This window comes from Thamnophis elegans, chromosome 13, assembly GCF_009769535.1.
Source record: "Thamnophis elegans isolate rThaEle1 chromosome 13, rThaEle1.pri, whole genome shotgun sequence".
NCBI lineage: Eukaryota > Metazoa > Chordata > Lepidosauria > Squamata > Colubridae > Thamnophis > Thamnophis elegans.
The window spans coordinates 6,103,708-6,127,623 of record NC_045553.1 but is presented as its reverse complement, the minus strand read 5'-3'; the positions used below and the strand labels follow the sequence as shown (position 1 = coordinate 6,127,623).

The 23,916-nt window shown below is 43.3% G+C and overlaps 1 protein-coding gene across 1 annotated transcript in view; it reads left to right on the top strand.

Moving 5' to 3' along the window:
* Positions 1-39: 39 nt before the first annotated feature.
* MED13L (mediator complex subunit 13L) overlaps positions 40-23,916 on the top strand; it is a 185,292-nt gene continuing 161,415 nt past the window's right edge. The window contains 1 exon segment of the mRNA XM_032229147.1: positions 40-220. Within this exon segment, the coding sequence (XP_032085038.1) occupies positions 161-220 (60 nt within the window). The 5' untranslated portion in view covers positions 40-160.

Genomic DNA, 23,916 nt, shown 5'->3' with positions numbered 1-23,916 from the left:
GAAAAGAGAGGGCGGGCGGGCGCCTCCGCTGCTGCCGCCGCCGCCGGGCCCGCCCCCCTCGGCGCCTGTGCGGCTGCTGCTGCTGCTGCTGCCCCGCTCCGCTCCGCCCGGCCCGGCCAGACATGCCCCGCTCTGGAGGCCGGGCTCGCCGAGGAGGACCATGACTGCGGCGGCGAACGGGGCGAGCCTGGAGGACTGTCACTCCAACCTCTTCTCCCTGGTGAGTCGGGGGGGGGAGGTGAAAGGGGAGTGGGGAGGGGGCAGAGAATGATGCGGGGGCAGCAACTTTCTCGCGGCCTTGAAAGGCCCGGGGTGGTGGTGGTGGTGGTGGTGGTCGAGGCTTGGCACCTTCGCTCCCTCCCCTCGTGGCCCCACCCCTGGCCCGCCCTCCTTGGATCGCTGCGGGGTGGGCAGGGGTCTCGGATGGGAGGGAGAGAGGGGTTAGGGGTGGGAGAGGGAGACAAGAGAGATGGCTGGGTCCTACTTGGGGGGGAGGACCACCAGGGAGCCCCTTTTCCTTCCAGGGGGCTCTTCTCGCTAGAGGGAGGGCAGCCCCCCCCCCCAAAAAAAAAGGTGGCCCGGGGTAACTTTCCCCAGGTGCTAAGGATGGGGGAAAGGGGGGAGGGCTTGGTACCTTCCCTTCCTCCTTCCATCCCTCCCTCCCACGCCGCCCCTGGCCCCACCCCTGGCCCGCCTTCCTTGGATCGCTGAGGGGTGGGCAGGGGTCTCGGATGGGAGGGAGAGTGGGTGGGAGAGGGAGACAAGAGAGAGATGGCTGGGTCGTACTTGTGGGGGGGGCAGCCCACGAGGGAGCCCTCTCCAGTGGGTTCCTCTCTTGCTGGAGGGAGGGCAGCCCCCCCATGCCCCCAAGGTGGCCGGGGTAACTTTCCCCAGATGCTAAGGGTGGGGGGGGGGTGGCACCTTCCCTCCCTCCCCTCGTGGCCCCACTCCTGGCCCACCCTCCTTTGATCACTGTGGGGTGGGCAGGGGTCTCAGATGAGAGGGAGGGCGAGTTTTAGGGGGTGGGAGAGGGAGACGGGGAGATGGCTGGGTCCCACTTGTCGGGGGGGGGGCGGGGGCGACCCATGAGGGCGCCCCCTCTCCTTCCAGTGTGATCCTCTCTTGCTGAAGGGAGGGCAGCCCCCCCCCAAGGTGGCCCAGGGTAACTTTGCCCAGGTGGTAAAGATGGGGGGAGGGATGGATAGGGGCGTGTCTGCCTCCCTAGGGAGACCCTGGTCCTTGGGGGTGCCTGGGGGGTGTTTCGATGGGTCTGCACTGGGAAGGCAAGAGGAGAAGGGGGAGGTGTGGGAGGTGGGGCCTGGCATGTGGGGAGGATTTGAGGGGGGCGTTAAGGGCAAGGGGTAATGGGGGAGGCCGGCTAATGGGAGGGAGGATTACTAGGGTCTTGGCCCTGTGGTGTTTGGGGAGGTTGAGAGGGGGCTGAGCTGCAGAGGGTCTCTTCCTGCGGAGACAGAGACGGGAAGGGGGGAGAAGAAGAACAAAGGGATGGGGGAAAGAGTGAGGGGATGCCCTGGTACAAGCCCCCCCTCCCTTCCCCACCTGGAAAGAACTTGCCGGTCTGCATACCGACGGGGAGGTTTTCATGGCCGAGATCCGTCGCTTATGCTTATCTCGGTGTGATGGTCCTAGAGATCTCGGCTGGGGCTTGAAAGGCATGTCTCTCTGCCCCCCTCCCCCTTTTCTTTCTTTTCTTTTCTTTAAAGCGGAAAGGTGATCTTACTGTGTCTGTGTGTCTGTGTGTGTTAGTGGCTGGGCTATATTGTGCCTATCAGCTGAGCCTGGTGGATATGTGTGTGTATGTATGTGTATGTGTATATATATGTGTGTGTGTGTATAGGTATGTGTATATATATGTGTGTGTGTGTATATGTATGTATGTATATGTACATATATATATGTACATATATATGTATATGTATGTGTGTGTATATATATATATATATGTATGTTTGTATAAATGTATATATATATGTACATATGTATATATGTATGTGTGTATATATATGTATTTTTGTATAAATGTATATGTATATATGTGACTTTAAGTATATATATGTATATGTATATATATATGTGTGTGTGTATATATATATATACATACATACATACATACATATATATATATATATATATATATACACACACACACACACACACATACATACATACATACATACATAAATACATACATATATATGTATATATTTGTGTGTGTGTATGTATGTATATATGAATCACACAGTATTCTTTTTAATAGGACCCTGAGAAGGTCATGATGTTTAAAACAAGCTGGCTGGCTGGCTAATCTTTTTTTTTTTTTTTTTGCTGTGTCTGTAATGATTGATGGGCTGCAGTGGTTTGTGTGTAGATCATGCGCTCCGACGTTGTGGGGGGGGAAGCCCACTGAGCTACAAACAAAAGCAAGGAAAAATGGAGTGAATTGGGCCAAGATCAATCCTTAACTTTAGCGCTGGGGTGGGGTGGGGGTGTTAGGCGGTGTGGATTTGGTAGAAAAATCTTGACAGGGGCGTAATGTTGTTTGAAGCTATATAAATGGTCCAGGGGTGTGTTGAATTAAGTCCAACAAGAGTTGAAGACACCTGGGTAAATTGGATGTCTGGGAGATGCAATATAATTTATCTCTATCATCAATGCCAATATGTCAGTGAAAAAGCGTAACATCCAAAAAATAAAGGCCTTTTTGCTAGGTTAAACAGAAGCAGTTTTGTAATATGTTTAGAAATTACAGTTCAGTGCATATCACATAGGTGGACTTATTTGGTGTTTGGGATTATATATATATGTGTGTGTGTGTGTGTGTGTGTGTGTGTGTGTGTGTGTGTGTGTAAGAATGCCCAATTAACCATGAAAGTGTTTTGACTTCAAGCAGCTCTGTCTTGAGGCACCCTGATGTATAATTTGTATTTTAATTCCCATCTTGCAACATGACTGTACAAAAGGCATTAGGATGGTTGTAATGGTCTCTGAATTAAGTTGAGCCTCTTTCTAGAGAAATAACCATAGATCTAGGCCACAAGTCAATTGGAATTACTTGGAAGTAAAACCCAGTTGGGTTCAGTGGGCTGCGCCTTTAAAGAAGGATGTCTAAGAATTGTGGCGGATGGCTCTTTTTGTTTCGTTCAGCCCCTATAACATCAATCAATCTCCCTTTTCTTAACCTTGGTGATTTTTTAAATTTATTGCACAGATATTGAGCATATGGAAACAAAGAACAATCATCCTGCAGTTGTTTTTCTACAACTAAGCATATGGTTTCTGCTACCATAGGGAAAACACACTAATGGACTCTTCACTGCAGCAGAAAACATCAAAACTTATATATCCTTCTGATATTAATTGCATGACATCAGTGTGGCAGTGACTGCTTTCATAGTAGGAATCCATCATTTCTAATAATAACTCCTTTCAAGATACCCTCAACCATTGATCGAGACATATGAAACTGTCAATTAAACCAATTGTTAGTGGAAATATCTGATGCATGTTACTAACTTCCCCACCTCCCCCCCCCTTGAAAATTATACCAACAAATTTAGTTTTAAGCTAAATTGTTTAAAGACAGTTAAAGTTACTCCAGGTTTTATCATTAGGACAGAATATTTGTAGCTCAAGATTGATGCTTCTCTGAGCTTTAGTGGTTTTCTTGTAGATGTTTCATTACTTAACTAGGCAACATCAACAGTGTATCAGACTTTGTAATAACAAACACTGTTGCTAAACAAAATAGGAAATACTGCAGGGTAGGGAATGTACTTTTTGCTTGAAAAGTTTTTGCATAGATGAGATGGCAAATTCTTTTGTTTCCTCCAAACGAGCTCCGTGGAAAACAGTGGTATTTCAGAAGTAAACAAAATGCTGTGCTTTGTTTTTTTTTTTTTGTCAACACAAATATTTTTGAATGTTTTTGCTTCTAAAATAGTAACCGAATCCCCTATGCAATAATTGTACCTTATTATTATTGTTGACATGTTTTGAATGTGATGTGTGCGTAGTTTGCACAAAAGATAACAGGTTTAAGGATAGGCTGGGATTCTTAAAATTCCTATAGGAACAGCATGCATTCATCTTAATTTCATATATTTATGATTGGTAGAGATTGGAAGAATTTCCGTGGCCTCAGTTGATTGCTGTTGCTGTTTTTTTTTTAAAAAAAAAATTCAAAAACACCAGCTTTTAGGATAATGTTATGGTGTGTTTCTGTCTCAACTAGAGTGCAGATAGGTTTATGTTTTATTCTGGCTAATTGAATAATAGGGACCAAAACCAGCAACGTCTTTTGACAGCTCAATAGGTTAACACATTCACTCTGGCATACTCTGATGAAGTACACTGTAGTATGTTTACATTATATGGCATAGTTGAGTGTGTAGTAATGGTTAGATCAAATAGAAATAAAGCATAGAAGTTGTAGACCGAGTTAGTTACAATGGACAGACAGAGCAGTCTTGCATTGATAAGCTGAGGAATGTTATTGGAGCATGCATTACTACCTTAGCTATGTTGTGTATGGCATCATCTGTTTCTGTTTTCTTGTCCAGGTATATCTGCAATCCTAATTACTAGGTAACTTATAGTTCAATCTGAATGCAGCTGGAAGGGACCTTGGAGGTCTTCTAGTCCAACCCCCTGCTCAAGCAGGAGACCCTATATATTCACTTCAGATAGTTGGCTGTCCAGTCTTTTTTTAAAAACCTCCAGTGTTGAAACACCCACAACTTCTGAAGGCAATTTCTGTTCCACTGGTTAATTGTCCTCGCTGTTAGGAAGTTTCTCCTTAGTTCCAGGTTCCTTCTCTCCTTGATTCGTTTCCACCCATTGTTTCTTGTCCTGCCTTCTGGTCCTTTGGAAATAAGTTGATCCCCTCTTCTTTGTGGCAGATCCTCAAATACTGGAATACTGCCATCATCTCCCCCCCACCCCCAGTCTTTCTTTTCTCCATTGGCCATACCCAATTCCTGCAACTGTTCTTCGTAAGCTTTTGTCTCCAGGCCTTTAATAATCTTAGTTGCTCTTCTTTGAACTCCCCTACCCCCAACCCCAAAGTCTCAACAAACTGGATGCCATATTCCAGATGTGTCCTTGCTAAGGACTGAATGAAGTTGAAGGATGGATGGTTTTAATTGTTCTAATTCCATACATTCTTATCGCCATGCCTTGAATTTCAGCTTTATACCCACGACACAATTTTAAGCAGACATCAATCAGGGCTAAAGCTTTATCATTTACCTTGGTGTTGTAACGATGGGACCCAGCCCTGCAGGGTTCACCTTTTCACAACGTGTGAAAGGCCTGTCATTTATTCTGATAGGCTTAAGATGTAATGGAACTGAAGATGTGTATTAAATTTTTAAACCTCTGTAAAATGTTTTGGTTTGGTGCTTTAGCTGCAGTAATGATCTGATTTTTTAATTAGTGCCTGACATTTGTGCTCTGGAGTTCTGTCTAAATGTTTGAGACACTTTTATATTTATATAAATTATATCCTTTCTGACTTTCTTAGTTTTCCTGTTTTTAATCTTTTAAGCAGTGTTGCCATCTGTCAGTGGACTTGGAGGTGGATTAGAAATGATTTCTCCCCCCCCCCTAATGAAATAATTAGAAAAATAAAAATAAAACCATCATCTAGGCATTAACCTTGATGTTTTAGGCTGTTCCTTCTATTATCTTGAGCTTAGACTGTTGAGTGGTTAATGCCGGGCCAAAGAAATAGGAATGTGGCAGGCAAAATGCATGAATTAGCATTACAGAATTATAGAGTTGGAAGGGACCTTGGAGATCTTCTAATCAACCCTCCTTGCTCAAGGAGGGGATCATTATACAATTCCAGACAAAATGTTGTCTAGTCTCTTCTTAAAAACCTCCAGTGATGGAGCAGCTACAACTTCTGGAGGCAAGCTGTTCCGCTGGTTAATTTTTCTCACTGATGGGAAATTTCTCCTTAATTCTAGTAATGAATGAAGAAAGAAGCCCAATCTTTGGAAGAGCTAGAGGGACTTGGGGGGGGGGGTTATAAAGTGAAGTAATGTTTTGCAAGACAATTTTCCTAAAATTCGGGAATGTTGGATTCTTTCCCCTTTCTTTGTCTTTCGAGTTTTTGAGCCCTTTCTTAATTCCAGACATGGCTCCTTTCAAAAATTACTTTTTTTTGGTAAAAGTTTATTTTTATTTTTTTCTCTTTAAAACAAACATTTCATCATTCATTAATCAATGTGTTGTCTTGAATACATTTTTTGTGTGTCATACCTTACCACCAAACTCTTTATATACATCTATTCTTATTTTACCATTACAACTTAACACATCTCCTGTTATAACATTTCCCTTCCTAAATTATTTAATTTTATACTTTTTATCCAAAATATACTTTTTATTTCCAAAATTACTTGCAGGCCAACATAAGAGAGGTGAATAACTGACAGCTTCTTTGCCATAAACTCCTCTTTTTAACCACTGCCAGTTTCCCAGTATTGTAGACAGAAGTAAAATTAAATGGTGCATCAGTCTGATTTCATGTGCAGGTGGTCCTCAACTTATGACTACAATAGAGGCAAGATTTCTGTTGCGAAACGAAACAGTTGTTAAGTGAATGTTGCCCCGTTCCACAGTTAAGTGAATCACTGCAGTTGTTTGTTAGTAACACAGTTGATAAGTAAATCCAGTTTCCCCATTAACTTTGCTTGTCAGAAGGTCGCAAAAGATGATCGCATGATCCCGGGACACCACAACCGTCATAAATATGAGTCAGTTGCCAAGTGTCTGAATTTTGATCATGTGACTATGGGGATGCTGTTTTGGCCGTAAGTGTGAAAAAAATTTTTTCACTGCCATTGCAACTTTGAATGTTCACTAAATGAACTACCTTTAGTGTCTTCTTACATAGGATTCCCACTGAAAGAATTAGGTTTTGCCTTTGATAATACTGAAATCTATCCAGGGTTTTTGTCCACCCCCTCCACCACACCCCCAATGCTGCTCAGAAAGTGGAAGAGAACCCTTAAGTCCTTCCCTACCCTCTGACTGATTGTTCTGACTGAGGTTTCCAAGAGCATGAAACAAACTCCTTGTCCTGACAAAAACCCCTTGTATGTGAATTCTGCTCATTCACCTCCAGCAAAGTCTTTCTAGGGAGGATTTACTGACACAGACCTTATCTGGCTTGGAGAGATACCAGACCGATATCTGCAAAACTTGGTAAGGAGTCTTGGAGAGTCACAAACCAATTAAGCGAACTGATTGTCTCCTGCAAACTCCACTCCCCTTTTGCTCCTCTTTTATTTCCTCTGGGAGGGGCCATTCACCGTCCACCTGTGGCCTTACTCCCAAGTCGACCCCTGTTCTTTAGCTGTTCCCTTCCTTTCACAACTCTGCGCTTGCGCACACTGGGAACAGGCTCCAGCTGTTCTTCTGCCTAGCTGAGGTCAGACTCTGAAGGCAGCTGATAACTGGCATACGGCCCTGGCCCCCTCTCTGCCTCCAATGCAGAGCCCTCATCAGAGCCTTCCCCAGATTCCAGGACTGGCCATGTTCCTCCCCAACTTCCTCACTGTCCGAATTGGCTGCCAGCTATGTTGGCCACTGGAGGCCCACAACACTGATGGGACAGAAGCCCATGATTGCTTCTGGCCTTCAATCAGATAAGGAGGTAAAGCATAAGTTTGTAACTCGTCCCCTCTTCTGTGCATCTTGAAATTCACATGGTCTGTTTCCATTTTCATTTAGCAGGACCATTGGCTTACAAGAAACAACTCTGCAGGAATGTCTTGCACACCCAAACTTGATAATACCAAGGCACGCTCAAAACATGCGGTAGTATTTCATAGCTTTGTTGGTGAGACCAATCGGTGCATTGTTTTCAAGTTAGTTTTTTTTTTCTCCTCCTCTGGAGAGATACACGTAAATTTGGCCTCCTCCAAGTCATTTTCTTAGAATATTATTCATTGTTGGCTGTGACTCATTTCCTGTAGATGCTAACTGCTTAGTGTTCTGTTTCATCCTGGCTTCATTCAGAAGTCAAGGAGCATTAATTCATGCTTTTTTAAAAAGTTGAAGTAGGCAAAGAAAAACAAACTTCTTATCTGTATCTCTCACCTTGTCTTGTTCTCCCTGTCGCTTCTGATGGTATTAAATTCTTTCGCGCACATGAATAAGAAATCCTAAGCTAGCAGGGTTTTGTAAGACCGTGTGATACTATCAGCCAGCGCAAGTATCATGTTTCTAGTGTCAAATTTGTTTGGTTCCTGCATTCTTGATCTGAGCTGACCTTTGAAAACATAGTTTCCTACAACATTAGTAAGCTGAATAAACAAGAACAGTCATTCTCTAAAGCTAATGGCTTTGGACAAATGTTTCAATTTCCACATTTTCTTACTTTTTTTCCCCCCATGAAGAATGCATGATGGAAGAGTGAAAGTTCATTGGCTGCTCGGTTTTTTAATGTCCTTCTTGGACTGAAGTTGTTTTTTTCCCCAGGAATTCCATAACTGGTGTGTGAATAAATTTGTCAGTTTTTAAGATGCATCAAAAGACATTGCTGTTTTTAATAAGGTAAAGGTTCCCTTCGCAAATACGTGCTAGTCATTCAAAACTCTAGTGGGGCGGTGCTCATCTCTGTTTCTAAGCTGAAGAGCCAGCGCTGTCCGAAGACGTCTCCATGGTTATGTGGCCGGCATGACTCAACACCCAAGGCGCACGGAACGCTCTCCCCTTCCCACCAAAGGTGGCCCCTATTTTTCTACTTGCATTTTTACATGCTTTCAAACTGCTAGGTTGGCAGAAACTGGAGCAAGGAATGGGAGCTCACTCTGTTACGCGGCGCTAGGGATTCAAACCGCCGAACATGCCCAAGTCATGTTAAGTTTTTGTTTGAAGGAATTTTGCTTTATGGATGAACTGGTCAGATATAGATACGTTGCACTGATCTTGGGCATTTTTCACAGTATGGTTTGTGTTATTAAAAGACTAAATGGTGGTAAAAGGCATTTGTTTTAAAGTATTGACTGTGCGTCTCAATAAGCAATTATTTAGGTTTAATTTTGTCAGTTTCCTCTTCGTTTCTCTATCAGTCACAAAGCTCGTTTTAATGAAGCCCCCCCCCCTCCCAAGCTAGAAATAAATCTTTATGTGCCCAAGGTCTTGACTTACCAATAACATTTAGAAATCAAATAGGTATTTTTCCCACCCTAGAAAATTTGTTTCAAAGAAAACTTTGTTACAATGTGGTTTTTTCCCCACTTTTGTATGAATCCTACATTGTGGTTTTTGTAAACAGCTTTCTTTTTTTTTTGGTTTGGTCTTTTCATTCCGTATAAATCAGTCATTGGAAATAAATCAGTCATTGGAAATAAATCAGTCATTGGAAATAAATCAGTCATTGGAAATAAATCAGTCATTGGAAATTAGCAGGAAGTAAGAATTGGATTGACAGGATAGATAAATAAGTGAAATGCCCAGACATGGGGAGACATAGAAATGACCCCACAAAAAAGATTCCATGCTTAAGGACAATCCTGGGCGCCGCTTCTGTAGGAACTATGCATAAATGGGGCATAGTATCTTCCCCTCAATATGATTGTGAGGTCTCACATCAAATAGTAGCTCACATTGTGTCCAGCTGTAAGCTGAGGGCGTATACCGGTCCAGTACCTGATTTTATTTTCATATTAACAATATGGCAGTTCAGTGGTTAGATGGCCTAGACCCATGATGGCAAACCTATGGCACCCTTGCCAGAAGTGGCAAGCAGAGCCATCTCTCTGGGCATGCCAGCTGTCACCTGTTGTTCCTCCGGGATCCGGCGCCTGCCAGCTGGTCTTTGCGCACATGGGTGTGCCGGAAACCGGAAGAGTAGCTCCCTGGTGTGCATGTACACACCGGGACGCTGAGCTTCCGGTTTCTGGCAAGCGCATGCACGTTGGCCAGCTGGTGTTCATGTGCCAGAAATCAGAAAACCAGGTGACTGGCGCACATGTGCACACTGGAAGCCAGAAGTTCAGCTTCCTGGTGCATGCATGCGCGGCCCGGAAGCTCCTCTTATGGTTTCTGGTGCTTCCCTGTGCGCGCCCCCAAGCTCCTGTTTCGATAATCAGTGCTGAAAAGGTTCACTGGCCCAGACATTGATATCTGAACATAGATCGTTTCAATTTATACTTTATTGCGTTCTGCTAAACTAAGCGAAATATTAATATACAGGTTACTAACTAACAATGTGCAGCATCCCCATGGTCAAGTGATTTGCATTCAGATGCTCGGCAGCCGACTCACATTTATAATGGTTGCAGTGTGTCCCCAAGGTCGCGTGATCCTCTTTTTGCGACCTCCCGACAAGCAAAGTCCACAGGGGAAACCAGATTCACTTAACAACCCTGTGACTAATTTAACAATGGCAGTGATTCACTTCTAACAAACGTGGCAAGGAAAGTCGTGAAATGGGTTGGAACTCACTTGGAAAATTTCTCACTGAGCAACAGAAATTTGGGGGCTCAATTGTGGCTGCAAGATGAGGACTTGCCTGTATATGTTTTATATGCCATATGCTAAATAGATAAATAAGAAATAAATAAGGGACGCGGTCGCTCAGTGGCTAAGACTCTGAGTTTGTCGATCAGAAAGGTCGGCAGTTCGGCGGTTCGAATCCCTAGCGCCGCGTAACGGAGTGAACTCCCGTGACTCATCCCAGCTTCTGCCCACCTAGTAGTTCGAAAGCACGTAAAAAATGCAAGTAGAAAAAGAGGAACCACCTTTGGTGGGAAGGGAACAGCGTTCCGTGCGCCTTTGGGGTTTAGTCATGCCGGCCACATGACCACAGAGACATCTTTGGACAGCACTGGCACTTCGGCTTAGAAACAGATGAGCACCGCCCCCTAGAGTCAGGAACGAGTAGCACATATGTGTGAGGAGAACCTTTACCTTTACTGTGCCTACTGTAAATACACAGGTGGAGGAAAAACTGAAAAAGGCCAGACCGACTGCTTTTACTGCCTGGAAGAATTCCCTTTTGTGCGTCCGGCCTTTTGTTTGCAGATCGTGTGAATTCTTCTGCCGAGTCCATTTCTTTGGAATCGAAACCACAAGCCTTGATTAATGTGTCCAAACAAAGGGAGACCACAGTCTTAACCGCTTAAAAAAATGAGGAACCGGATCCCGCCGAATGCATCAAGCGCCACTTCAATCCCGAGTGAGCCCACGTACGATTTGCCCATCACAATATTGACAATTCAAATAGTATCTTTAATAGAAAAATACATGTTGCGGTACTCAGTGTAGTCCTTTAAAAAAAAAAAAAAACATTCCCCCCCCTTTCTCTCTCCTCCCCTTCCTTCCATTCAGCTCAGCCATGATGTCACTCAGTGGCTTCTCTGCTTAGGCAGCAATTGTCCCTCAGGAAGGAGAGTACACATTTTATTTTAGGAGCAAAGCTATAAATTGTGTGCATGTGTGTGTGTGTCTCGGCGGACTTAAAAAAAATCCTTATTTGCTGATCGCACATCTGATAGATTTTCTCGTTTTAGTGTGGCTCCCGCAGGACGCGGCCTTCGTTCCTCCCCCCCCCTTCTTCTTCTTCTTCTTCCTCCTCCGTTTAAACGCCTCCTGATGTTCTTCCTCCCTGCTCCTCTCCCTTTGTGGTGGCGGCAACAGCACAGCAGCGTCGTAGAGAATTTGCCGAAGAGGGCATTGTCTAGAAAACAAGATCTCATCTAAAGGGCCTGGTTTTTCCCCCTGTGTGTGTGTCCGCCTCGTTTGAAGCGGCAGGTTATCCTTTGAAACGATACCCCCCACTTCCATTGGCGCTGAAAACAGGGTTCTAGCAAGAGGCTAGGCATCTCCAGTTATTTAGTCATTAAGTTTTGCTCCCCCCCCCAAAAAAAGAAATCAATTTTTGACTGCTGTAAGGTTGGTGTGGGGCTTTCAAATCGAGCCCCGTTGCTGGATTCTGGCTGCTTGAACAAATGCTATTTATTTAAAGGCTTTGTTAGAAATATAGCCATCCTTCTAGGCAGCTTCCCCTTAGCTTGGTGTCTTTCACGATGCTTGCTCATTTAAAGAAAAGTAACTCTCAGCTGGTACGGTCAGCATATTTGGAGGGTGCCCAATTGGTAAGGCCACTTATAAAAAAGACGTTGAGACTCTAGAAAGAGGGCAGAGAAGAGCAACCAGGGTGATGAGGGAACTGGAGGCTCAAACATAGGATGAATGCTTGCAGGAACCTGGGCATGGCTAGTCTAGGGAAGAGAAGGACCAGGGGAGACAGGAGAGCAGCCTTCCAATATTTGAGGGGGCTGCCACAGAGAGGAGGGGGCCAAGCTGTTTTCCAAGGCACCTGAAGGCCAGACAAGGAAGAATGGATGGAAACTGACCAAGGAGAGATTCAACCTGGAAATAAGGAGGAGTTTTCTCACAGTGAGAACCATCAACCCAAGTTCCCTTCGGAAGTTGCGGGAGCTTCATCATTGGAGGCTTTCAAGAAGAGGCTGGACTGCCATCTGTCAGAAATGGTGTAGGGTCTCCTGCTTGAAGGGGGGGGGGTTGGACTAGATGGCCTATAAGGTCCCTTTCCAACTCTGTTAATCTGTTTAAGATATATATTTTATAGATTTAATCTCAAAGCACGCGGCGGCACCAGACACCTGAAGGTTTGCTGAGAATTCTCTAAGCAGCTACACCTGCTAGGGTGGTTTGTTTCCCCCCCCCCCTTAATTGGGTGACTTCACACCTCATCTGAGCACTTTGTTGGCTGACAGTTTTACTCCTTGTGTATTAGGCTGGATCTTAGTACAGATTGGGTTTGGTTTAGCTCTATGTTTGTGGCCTTTGTTCCCCGACGGCTGCATCCTTGCAGTTACCCTAGCACTCTCCGTGATTTTCCCATGGTCTTTTTCTGAATGGCTTTTGAGTTTCCAGTTTATTCAGTTATCCTAGAATACACATCCAAATGCATTCCACGGGTGATTCAGTTCAGCATGCCGAAATCAGCCCTTGGTCACCCGCGGGTTGCCACCTGCATTGGTAGCATTTAAATGTCAGGAACCAATATAACTAGTCCTCCGTTTGGCTTCCACAGTTGGGACGGGCAACTTGGTTGTGTGGTAGAGTGGAATAACAGTTGAAAGGGCCTTGGAGGTCTTCTAGTCCAACCCCCTTCTTAGGCAGGAAAACCTATACCACTTCAGACAAATGGTTGTCCAGTCTCTTCTTAAAAACTTCCAGTGTTGGAGAATTCCCAACTTCTGGAGGCAAGCTGTTCCACTGGTTAATTGTTCTAACTGTCAGGAAATTTGTCCTTAGTTCTAGCTTGCTTCTCTCCTTGATTAGTTTCCACCCATTGCTTCTTGTTCTACCCTCAGGTGCCTTGGAGAATAGCTGGACCCCCCTCTTCTTTGTGGCAGCCGCTCAAATATTGGAAAATTGCTACCATGTCACCCTAAATCCTTCTTTTCATTAAACTACATTTCCAATGCCCAGATCTAAGCTAGTACTTCTAAGACAAGTTTTAACACTGGTAACATTCTCTTTTAGACTGTAGCTTTTTTGACTCATTCCCTTAAAACTTATTTTGCCCTTCGGATAAAAACCTGCCTTGGACAGGAAGAGAAAACTGGAAAACCGGATTGCAAATATTATACCATTATTATCACCCATTATAAAATATCACCCATTTTAAAAATGATGTTGGGATTCTAGAAAGAGTGTAGAGAAGAGCAACAAAGATGATCAGGAGGCTAAAACATATGAAGAATGGTTGCAGGAATTGGGAATATAGTTTAATGAAAAGAAGGAGCGGGGGGGGCATGATAGCAGTCTTCCAATATTTGAGGGGCTGCCACCTTGTATTCAGCAAAGTAGACATACCCAATTCCAGCAGCCATCCTTTATATGTTTTAGCCTCCAGTCCCCTAATCATCTTTGTTGCTCTTCTCCGGTCACTAAGTGGAATGGCCATTGTGCTCACCATCTTCAGCTTTTCTTGGCTTGACGGACCTGTAAAAGTCATGATCTCCATTGCAACTGTGAATCGTTGCTGTACGAGACTGTCGCTAAAACTGCGGTGTTAGTATTTTTTTTCTTCTTCTTACGTTGCATTATAATCAAAAGAATTGAAGGAAAGTGGCGATGTTGACTTCTCTGGAGATCTCAGCGCGTTGCAATTCTTCTCTGGGCGAACCAAGGTGAGGAAGCGGGAGGCAACCCTTATATGAAAAGCTGCTTTGATGTCAGACTTAATTGTGGATTAGGCTTGCTAATTGCGTGCCAAACTGGAAAATCTAGGCGCAATTTGGAACGGTTGTACATTTTTTCTGCTGAAATTGTGGTAGGACAGTTTTCACACTGAGATAGCTTTTGATTGTATAAGAAGGAGAGGTAGTAGGCCTACCCTTGGGTAAGCTTAATTTTAGAGTCTGTTAACACATTCATTTTAAGGGTGCAAAATTGTGTGAAAGCATATAAAGGTAAAGGTTCCCCTCGCACATATGCGCTATTTGTTCCCGACTCTAAGGGGCGATGCTCATCTCCGTCTCAAAGCTGAAGAGCCAACGCTGTCCGAAGACGTCTCTGTGGTCAGGTGGCCGGCATGACTCAACACCGAAGGCGTATGGAACGCTGTTACCTTCCCACCAAAGGTGGTTCCTATTTTTCTACTTGCATTTTTTACATGCTTTCAAACGGCTAGGTTGGCAGAAGATGGGACAAGTAACAGGAGCTCACTCCGTTATGCGATGCTAGGGATTCGAACCGCTGCTGACCTTTCTGATCGACAAGCTCAGTGCCTTAGCCACTGAGCTACTGTTCAAAGCATGTAGCACCTCTTTATTTTGAAGGATGTCTCTGAGATTGAGGAGAGCAATGAATTTTGGTTTATATTATAGAGGTTTACAGAACTTTCTGGGTCTGCACACATGGAGGTGTGACGCACTCATCGTTGCTCCGAGGCTGAGCGTGGCTGCCTCAAGTCCCTCTGAAGTCTTCGGTGCAGGTGTTTCCTACACACGGGGGACACTTTAGAAAGAGCAAATGTGTAGTGGACCTGAGGGCCGCAAAGCAGCTGTGCCTCTGGGTTGCCCTGCAAATCAAGAGCAGTCCTGAGTGAAGCATCATGTTGAAATCTTCTTCATTGGCTTTGCCCCTTGACAGCCCAGTTGTGAGTCATTTTATGACAGCTCTCCAAATTCCAAATAGAGGTAGTTATTGTATCCCGGTATGTATGCATTCAAACTGGACTGTGATATTTCTCTGTGTCATATGTGTGTATATGTGGGTATATGCATAATGGTTATCCTTTGAGAGCTGAATGCAATGAAATTTAATTTTAATGTATGCTGAGTAGTGTACATTTAAAGCGACAAAGTATTCCATTCCTATACTATTCCTATTCCTATTCTACTCCTTATTTTGCTCTATTCCATTCCTATTCCTATTCCATTCCTATTCCATTCCATTCCATTCCATTCCACTCCACTCCAATATTTATTCTATTCTATTCTATTCCATTCCATTCCATTCCATTCCATTCCATTCTCCTTCCTTCTTTCTTTATTCTATTCCATTGCATTGCATTCCATTCCATTATCCTCCCTTCTATTCTATTCTATTCTATTCTATTCTATTCTACTCCACTCCACTCCAATATCTGTTCTATTCTATTCTATTCCATTCCATTCCACTCCACTCCACTCCAATATTTATTCTATTCCATTCCATTCTTTCTTATTCCAATTCCATTAATGGCCAGTCAAAGTTACAACAGCACTTAAAAACGATTTATTACCATTTTGCACACTTGCGACCCTTGCAGCATCCCCATGGTCATGTGATCAAAATCCAGGGATTTACCAACTGGTTCACATTTAAGGACGGTTGCAGTGTCCCGGAGTCATGGGGTCCCCTTTTGTGACCCTCTGACCAGCAGAGTCAATGGGGAATCCAGAGTCACTTAAGAACCATGTTACTAACTTAAGAAATGCAATTATTCACTTAACAACCATGGCAAGAAAAGTTCGTGACGCCCCCCCCCATTCACTTAACAAATGTTTCGCTTAGCAGCAGATATTTGGGGCTCAATGATGGTCGTAAGTCAAGGACTAGCTGTATGTCCGCTGGCTTAAAACGGCTGCCCTTATTATAATTAAAAAAAAAGGATTTTAGGGTAGTCTTTGTAGCAAATGTGTGGAAAGCTGTGAGCGCAGCCAACCTCACCGTGATCAACAAATTGACTCATGTTTTAAGTAAGCTAATACCTTATAACATATGGTGACCATTTAGGTTATAGCACCAAACAGATTCATCCACATGTTTAAACAGCCAGCTCTCTATGTTGGGGCACTTGGGAAGCTGGAAAGAAATTGGCCTGTTATGATGAGTGATGCAATTTTTACTAGGTTTTTCAGCTGAAAGGAAAATAAATAATGTTCCTTAGGCCTGCCTCTCCCGGAGATAAAGGTTGTATCCTCAGTCTCTTGCTGTGATAGTGAGTATTTACGTCGAGATCTGGACGCCTTAAGATGTTTCTGGACAGGAAGAAAGAAATTATAGTCAAGCCCAGTGGTGGGTTGCAGGCGGTACACCCGTTCCGGTACGGTGTTCCAGAGAGCCCACCTGCCCGCCCAAGCTCCTTACCTGTATTTGAGCTCTTTGGCGCTTCCGCACACGTGCACGGAGCATACGGCGCCTGCGTGATGCTCCGCTAAGCAGCTGGAGCATCGCAGAGGTGTCATGGAGGTAAGGATGCATGTGCATGCTGTGCGCATGTGCATGCGTGCTGTGCGCGTGCATGTGGGGGACACCGGGCCCCATTGCACTGTACCGTTGCACCATACCGGTACCACCACTGATCAAGCCATAATATTGCGAATATCACATGTCTTCTCTGTGTCCCAAATAGAAGTTCTGTGTTCAATTCTCAATGTATGGAATTCCATTAGGGCCAGCCGTCCATATAGTTTGCATTATATATGCACGCTTTTCATGATCAAGGTTTACTGGTGCATCTTAGTTAACCAGGATGATGGGAGACAACCTTCTGAGACCTTTTGTATTCAGAGTTCCTCATAAATATAAATATGAGAGCCCAGTGCCATGCAAGGGGTGAGCTCCCGTCCTTACCCCAGCTCCTTCTGACCTAGCCATTCAAAAGCATGCAAATGCAAATAGATAAATAGGTACCACTTCAGTGGGAAGTTATGGTATGTGACATCATGCCTGCTACATGACTATGGAAATGTCTTAGCATAGTGCTCGCTCAATGGCCTTGAAATGGAGATGGGTACCACGCCCTGCAGCAAGGGTGCCAAACTTGTGACCCCCGGGCCAGATGCGTCATGCGCTGGCCACACCCACCCTGAGTTTGACAGCCCTGCCCTCTAGTCGGCAAAGATTAGCGGAATCAAATCTGCAGAGATTCCTTAAGTATAAAAGATAATTTGAAGGTTGCTTTGATATGTGGCTCTTTATTCAAGTGCTGAACTCCGAAATGGTCCCTTCTAGTTTACAGTGATTTTTTAAATACTTTCCCCAACATAAGTGTTCCTCAGATATTTTAAAATTAACGTTCAAATATTGAAAGAATGTTGGTCTTAGGGCCCGGAGCTGACTAGACTTAAATTTTAAGAAGATTTAAGGAAAATAACACCTTCATTAAGAAATGTGCTTCCCCCACCCCCCCCCTATGATTTTTTAAAAAATATTGGGCCTATTTGTCATTTAATTCAAGAAATGGCTTATTCTAGGTTAGGCTTGTTTAATGATATGCCACAACTCAGAAATTAATTCCACCCCCCCCAGACAAACTTGTATTGGGTTTGCCACCTCATATCAAGAAATCATTCTTATTTATGAATTTTAATTCTCCGAATCTGCATACGGATACGGCAGTTGTGAAGAAGAAATACATTCTTCTGTGATTTTAGACAATGCTTTTTTTTATTTTTCACTGCAGCAAACGTATTTTAGAAAAGGCATTTCTTCCTGTTGTGAGAGAGAGAAAGAGAGAGAGAGAAAGAGAGAGAGAGAAAGAGAGAGAGATGGATGGATGTGTGTGTATGTGTGTCAGTCTCTAGTGCCTCCTGCAAATGGTTAAATCTGCCGCTTGATTAATTGGAAGCACACTTTTAATCAATTAAAATGTTTAAAATCAATTCATCTGGCTAATGAATGGAACTGATCTGGCTGGCATAGGTTTCCTATTTAAGTTGAAATGGATGGGATGAAGTGCTTTTTCAGCTATTTGTTGGGCTCGGGCATTTTACAAAAGGAAGTCTTTATACATATGTTCGGTTTTATTTTCAGTGACATCTTCAGATCCCCTCAGCAGGATCAAATACCAAGGTCAGGTGCTGGGTGACCTTTGTAGTGAACCGTTTTCTTCCACTACGAATTCCGTTTCCCCCGTTGCCCTCGAGCGAAGCTCACCTCCTCCAAATTTCTTAGAAATAATACAAAATAGTTTGCCATTTCCACTTACGGGTTTGTGGCGCTGGGTTTCTTAAACTCTCAGTCCAATTTCTCTGTGGTCCTGAGATTTCCCGGCTTCCCCCATCCAATTACAAAATAATTTCAAACTTGGTTTGCTTTCTTGGTGATCAGCCGAAGGTTGGTTAGATATTGCTGCGGTTGGGAACTTCTGCTCTGACATTGTGATACTACCCTGTTTTCCCCGAAAGTAAGACCTCCCTGGATAATAAGCCCAATTGGGCTTTTGAGCGCATGCGCTGAATTAAGCTCTCGCCCAAAATAAGCCCTCCCTGAAAATATTGCAGCACAGCAGCAGCCCTGAGGTGACCACGCTCGCCACCTCCTGCACCTCAAAAATAATAAGACCTCCCCGAAAATGAGGCCAAGCCCTTATTTCGGACATCAAAATAAGACCCTGTCTTATTTTTGGGAAAACATGGTATATTATTTTACACGCTTTGAAAAAAAAAATCTTTTCATTTGGCCAAGCAACATGATCAGGAATATATTAACACTGAATTCATTGACAGATTTCATGGCTTCTGATTTCCCATTTATAGTTCTGAAGGCATTTTCAATACAGTCACCATTTAAAGTTGCTTATCGGTGAGAAGGGTGGCGTATAAATTTAATAAACAAGGAAATGTTTTTTTGCTTGCTGTAAAGGGCAAGAAAGGAAAACACCTCTGCATTCTTGTAATTCTAGTAGTTTATTGATAATAGATATAGCTTAAATAAATAACTGATAATGTTACTAATGTATACAATGTGTAGTGTTATGATGAGTATAATTGGATATGAATATTGAATGGTACCCAAGTAAGGAAGATTAGTAATCCCTTTGGATTATACATAAATAACAACAACAACAACAACAAGGTTGCCAACAACCTTCAAATTACTCACAGGCATTATTGCAGATAACATTATGGATTATTTGGAAATAAATAACATCTTGCCAGTAGAGCAAAAAGGCAACAAAAAGAAGGAGCAGGGGCACAAAAGATCAGCTCCTAATTGATAAAATGATATTAGAAAATTGTAAGAACAGAAAAACGAACTTGAATATGGTCTGGATTGATTACAAAAAGGCATTTGACTCACTGCCACATAGTTGGATCATAAAATGCTTAGAAACAACTGGCATTAGCAAAAATATTACATCCTTTACTGAAAAGGCAATGAAACAATGGAGAACTGAGTTGGCAGTAGGGAATGAGAACTACGGAATGGTTAATATCAAGCGAGGAATTTTCCAGGGTGATTCACTTTCACCTCTTCTCTTCATCATCGCAATGATCCCACTATCAGTAATATTTTTTAAAAAATGAAATTAGGCTACCAAACAGCCAAAGAAGCTGAAAAAATTTCGTATTTATTATATATGGATGATTTGAAACTCTATGGAAAGTCAAAAATAGAAATCCAATCACTGACAAACACAGTCCGAGTATTCAGCACCGATATTTCAATGCAGTTTGGCATGGAAAAATGCGCCACTGTATCCATAAAAAGGGGCAAAATCACTACATGTGAGGGAATTGAAATGCCCAATGGCCAACTAATTAAATGCAATGAAAATGAAGCCTACAAATATTTAGGCATTCTGCAGTTGGATAACATCAAGCATGGAGAAGTAAAAACTATTGTCAGGGGAGAGTACACCAACAGAGTTAGGAAAATTTTGAAATCTAAATTGAATGGTGGAAATAGAATCAAGGCCATAAATACCTGGGCAATACCAGTTATAAGATACACAGCTGGTATAGTTAACTGGACACAAGCTGATTTGAACATTTTGGACCGAAGAACCAGGAAACTAATGACAATGCACTACAGTTTACATCCACGTGGTGATACTGATAGACTATATCTGCCCCGAAAATCAGGTGGCAGAGGATTATTACAAGTGAAGCAAATAGTTGAAGAAGAAAAACATGCACTGGCTGATTATTTAAAAGAAAGTCAAGAACATCTATTAATCGAAGTAAAGAACAAAAATCTATTGAAGGTTCAACAGACGAAACAAGAATACAGAAAAGATGTGATAAAATCAAGAATGGAGAGTTGGCAGAACAAAGCATTGCATGGCCAATTTCTGGAAAAAATAAAAGATAAAGTGGACAGTGAAAAAACTTGGTTATGGTTAACAGCAGGTACATTAAAGAAAGAAACAGAGGTCACTAATCCTGGCTGCGCAAGAACAAGCTATCCGCACAAATGCCATTAAGACCAAAATCGAAAAATCCTCTGATGATGCCAAATGCAGACTTTGCAAAGAAGCTGATGAAACTGTTGATCACATACTCAGCTGCTGTAAAAAAATCGCGAAGACTGATTATAAATTGCGGCACAATTCAGTAGCACAAATGATCCATTGGAATTTGTGCAAAAATTATAATATTAAAACAGCAACAAACTGGTGGGAACATAAACCTGAAAAAGTCACCGAAAATCAGATGGTCAAGATCTTGTGGGATTTTTGCATACAAACGGACAAAATACTGGCGCATAATACACCAGACATCACACTGGTTGAGAAAAATAAGGTTACAATCATAGACATCGCAATACCAGGTGATAGCAGGATCGACGAGAAGGAATATGAAAAAATCGCGAAATACCAGGATTTAAAAATAGAAATTCAACGATTATGGCACAAACCAGTAGTGGTAATTCCAGTGGTAATCAGCACACTGGGTGCTATTCCAAAAGCACTGGAATTACATTTAAAACAGTTAAAAATTGACAAAATCACCATCAGTCAAATGCAAAAAGCCGCACTGCTTGGATCCGCACGCATATGACGTCATAGGCCCCTGGGTGGGGCTCGACTAGTAACCAATGCCAAATCCGGCAAAACAACTGGCCGCTGTGATACAATTCTGTTGTTGCTTAATAATAATAACAATAATAATAATAGAACTAAGTTAGATACTATTAAAGTTTTGATTAAAGTTTGGGGAAATGTTATGATACAGGATATAGTCAAACAAAGGAGGGATAAGAATAACAATGCATATATAGATATGGGTATAACATAAGGAAACTGGATGTAAACTTTAAACAGTGATTTGGAAAGGAGGATTAGAAAACTTCGTTATTAAATAGTATGCATGTTTAGCTAGAAGACGACATAAGGATTTAGTGTTAGTTTTTTAGAAATAGTAATTGAAAGGCCAGTATGTGGCTATGTATTTAACTTTGGTATATTTTATGATGGACGTTTAAACAATTATAGTCAAATAAAAATGGAGATATAATGATGGTGACATGTATAAATATTTGAGATAAAATACTTAAGTTAATATGAATTATGTTTGTTGACTGTGGAAGAGATGCATGAAAGATTTTTTTGTAACCAACTGATACACTTTCTACAGCATGTAAAGAAGGATGATGCATTTGTTTTAAATTAAAAATTATTTTTTTTAATTAAAAGGAGTAATTCCAGTAGTTTTCGTCTCCCCTTATCCAGTTTTCTTCTTTCTCACACCTGTGGAATTTCTCATAGTTGACCCATTGGTTCTAAGTCTGAAAGCGACTTGGATCTTCTCTATCTCGGTGGATTTGCTCTAGGCCAGTGATGGCTGGTGCATGCAACCTCTCGCCCCCCGCACAGTTGCATGCATCTCCCGCGTGTGCGACAGAGATCCGAAAATCAGCTGGCTGGCAGGAGGCACGGGGGTGCGTGCGCAGGGCGGAGCTGAGCTGGGTGACGGCTGACAGTGCCCACAGAGAGGGCTACGTGTGCCACAGGTTCTAGGGGAAAAATATTGGGTGTAGGAGGGCAGCTCCTGTGATGTTTGTGGGGAATGCATTTAGGGATTCCCGGCCAAGAGCATGAATTTGTAGTGTTTGCAAATGTGAGTCTGTGATAGGCTGACTCTGTAAACCACTTAGAGAGGGCTGTAAAATCACTATGAAGCGGTATATAAACCTAAGTGCTATTTACTGTATATATTCACAGATAAATGGAGGATTTGGGGTGCCATAATACATGCTCCAAATTGGGTTCGATTTATCCACGGAGGGGGTTTAGCGAGCAGATGAGCAATTTCTACTTTATTGTAATGCTGTGTTAACATAATTCTGCAGGTCTGAAAGTACCGATCTCCCGCTGTTTCCTTTACAGTCTGAGAAATTACGGAGAGTTCCTACTGAGCCTCATTCTCCATCCATTATACACTTATGGGCAATGCCCTCTCTTATCTGACAATATAGATCCCCTAGGCAGCTTCTTTTGCTCTTGTTTCTCAAGGTCTTTCTCACACACCAATTACCCTTACCCTCAAATATATAGAGAGCCATCCCTTTGAAAGTACAGTGGTACCTCGGTACTTAGCTGCTTTGAAACTTTGGTGCTCAACACATTTTGACTTGGAAAAATTTGTCCCGGTACTCTTCCTGTGAGAACAATCAGTGGAATGGCTTGTCTTCAGAAGTTGTGGTTGCCCCATCCCTGGAGGTGTTCAAGAAGGGACTGGACAGCCATTTATCTAAAATGGTATAGACCAGTGGGGGCAAAACTTTTTTGGCTGCCGTGACAAAAGCGAGAACAGGAGGATCGTGCGTGGGCGTGCCATACCCATAATGCTGTGCATGCGCTGCTTCTCCCCGCATGCATGGACATGCAATCAGCAGCCCCTCCCCGCTTTTGGTGCAGTTTTTTTGCCCTCCCCAGGTTTCAGAGGCTTTCTAGGAGCCTGAGAGGGTGAAAACAGCCTCCCCCCTCCCGGATGCCTCCTGGAGGCCTCGGGGGCTTCCCTGAAGCCTCTGGAGGGTGAAAAATGGACCTATGGGGAACCCGGAAATTCGAGAATGGTGAGTTACGGTTTTTCTGTAGGGCCGATTTTCAACCTCTGAAGCCTTGAGGAGGCTTCCCTAAAGGCTCCGGAGGGCAAAAAATGGACCTATGGACAAACCGGAAGTCTGTTCTCAAACTTCCGGTTTGCCTGTAGGGCCGGGTTTTCGCGCTCTGGAGGCTTCAGAGCGGGAAGCCTCCGGAGGGTGAAAAATGGCCTCAAAAGAAGGCCAAAGTCAGCTGGCCAGCGCATGCATACCTTTCATGCCCTAACAAATAGCTCTGCGTGCCACCTGTGGCATGCGTGTACCAAAGGTTCTCCATCACGGGTATAGACTCTCCTGTTCAAGCTAGGACTAGATGACCTCCAAGGTCCCTTCTGTTAGTCTTTGTTCTACGTTTGTTTGGTAACGCACAAGCTGGAACTTGTTGCTGTCGGTTGCCTTGTGACTCACTACATTATTCCTTATGGGAAAAATGGGTTTGTTACCCATTGTTTTTGGTACTCATTGCGCTTCCTGAAACCCATTAATGGTAAGTGCTACTATGCCATATTTTAGTGACGGCAGGCCTTTTTGGAACTGAGTGCCCAAACTGGAACACACGTGCATGCCTGTTTTTTGGCTGTT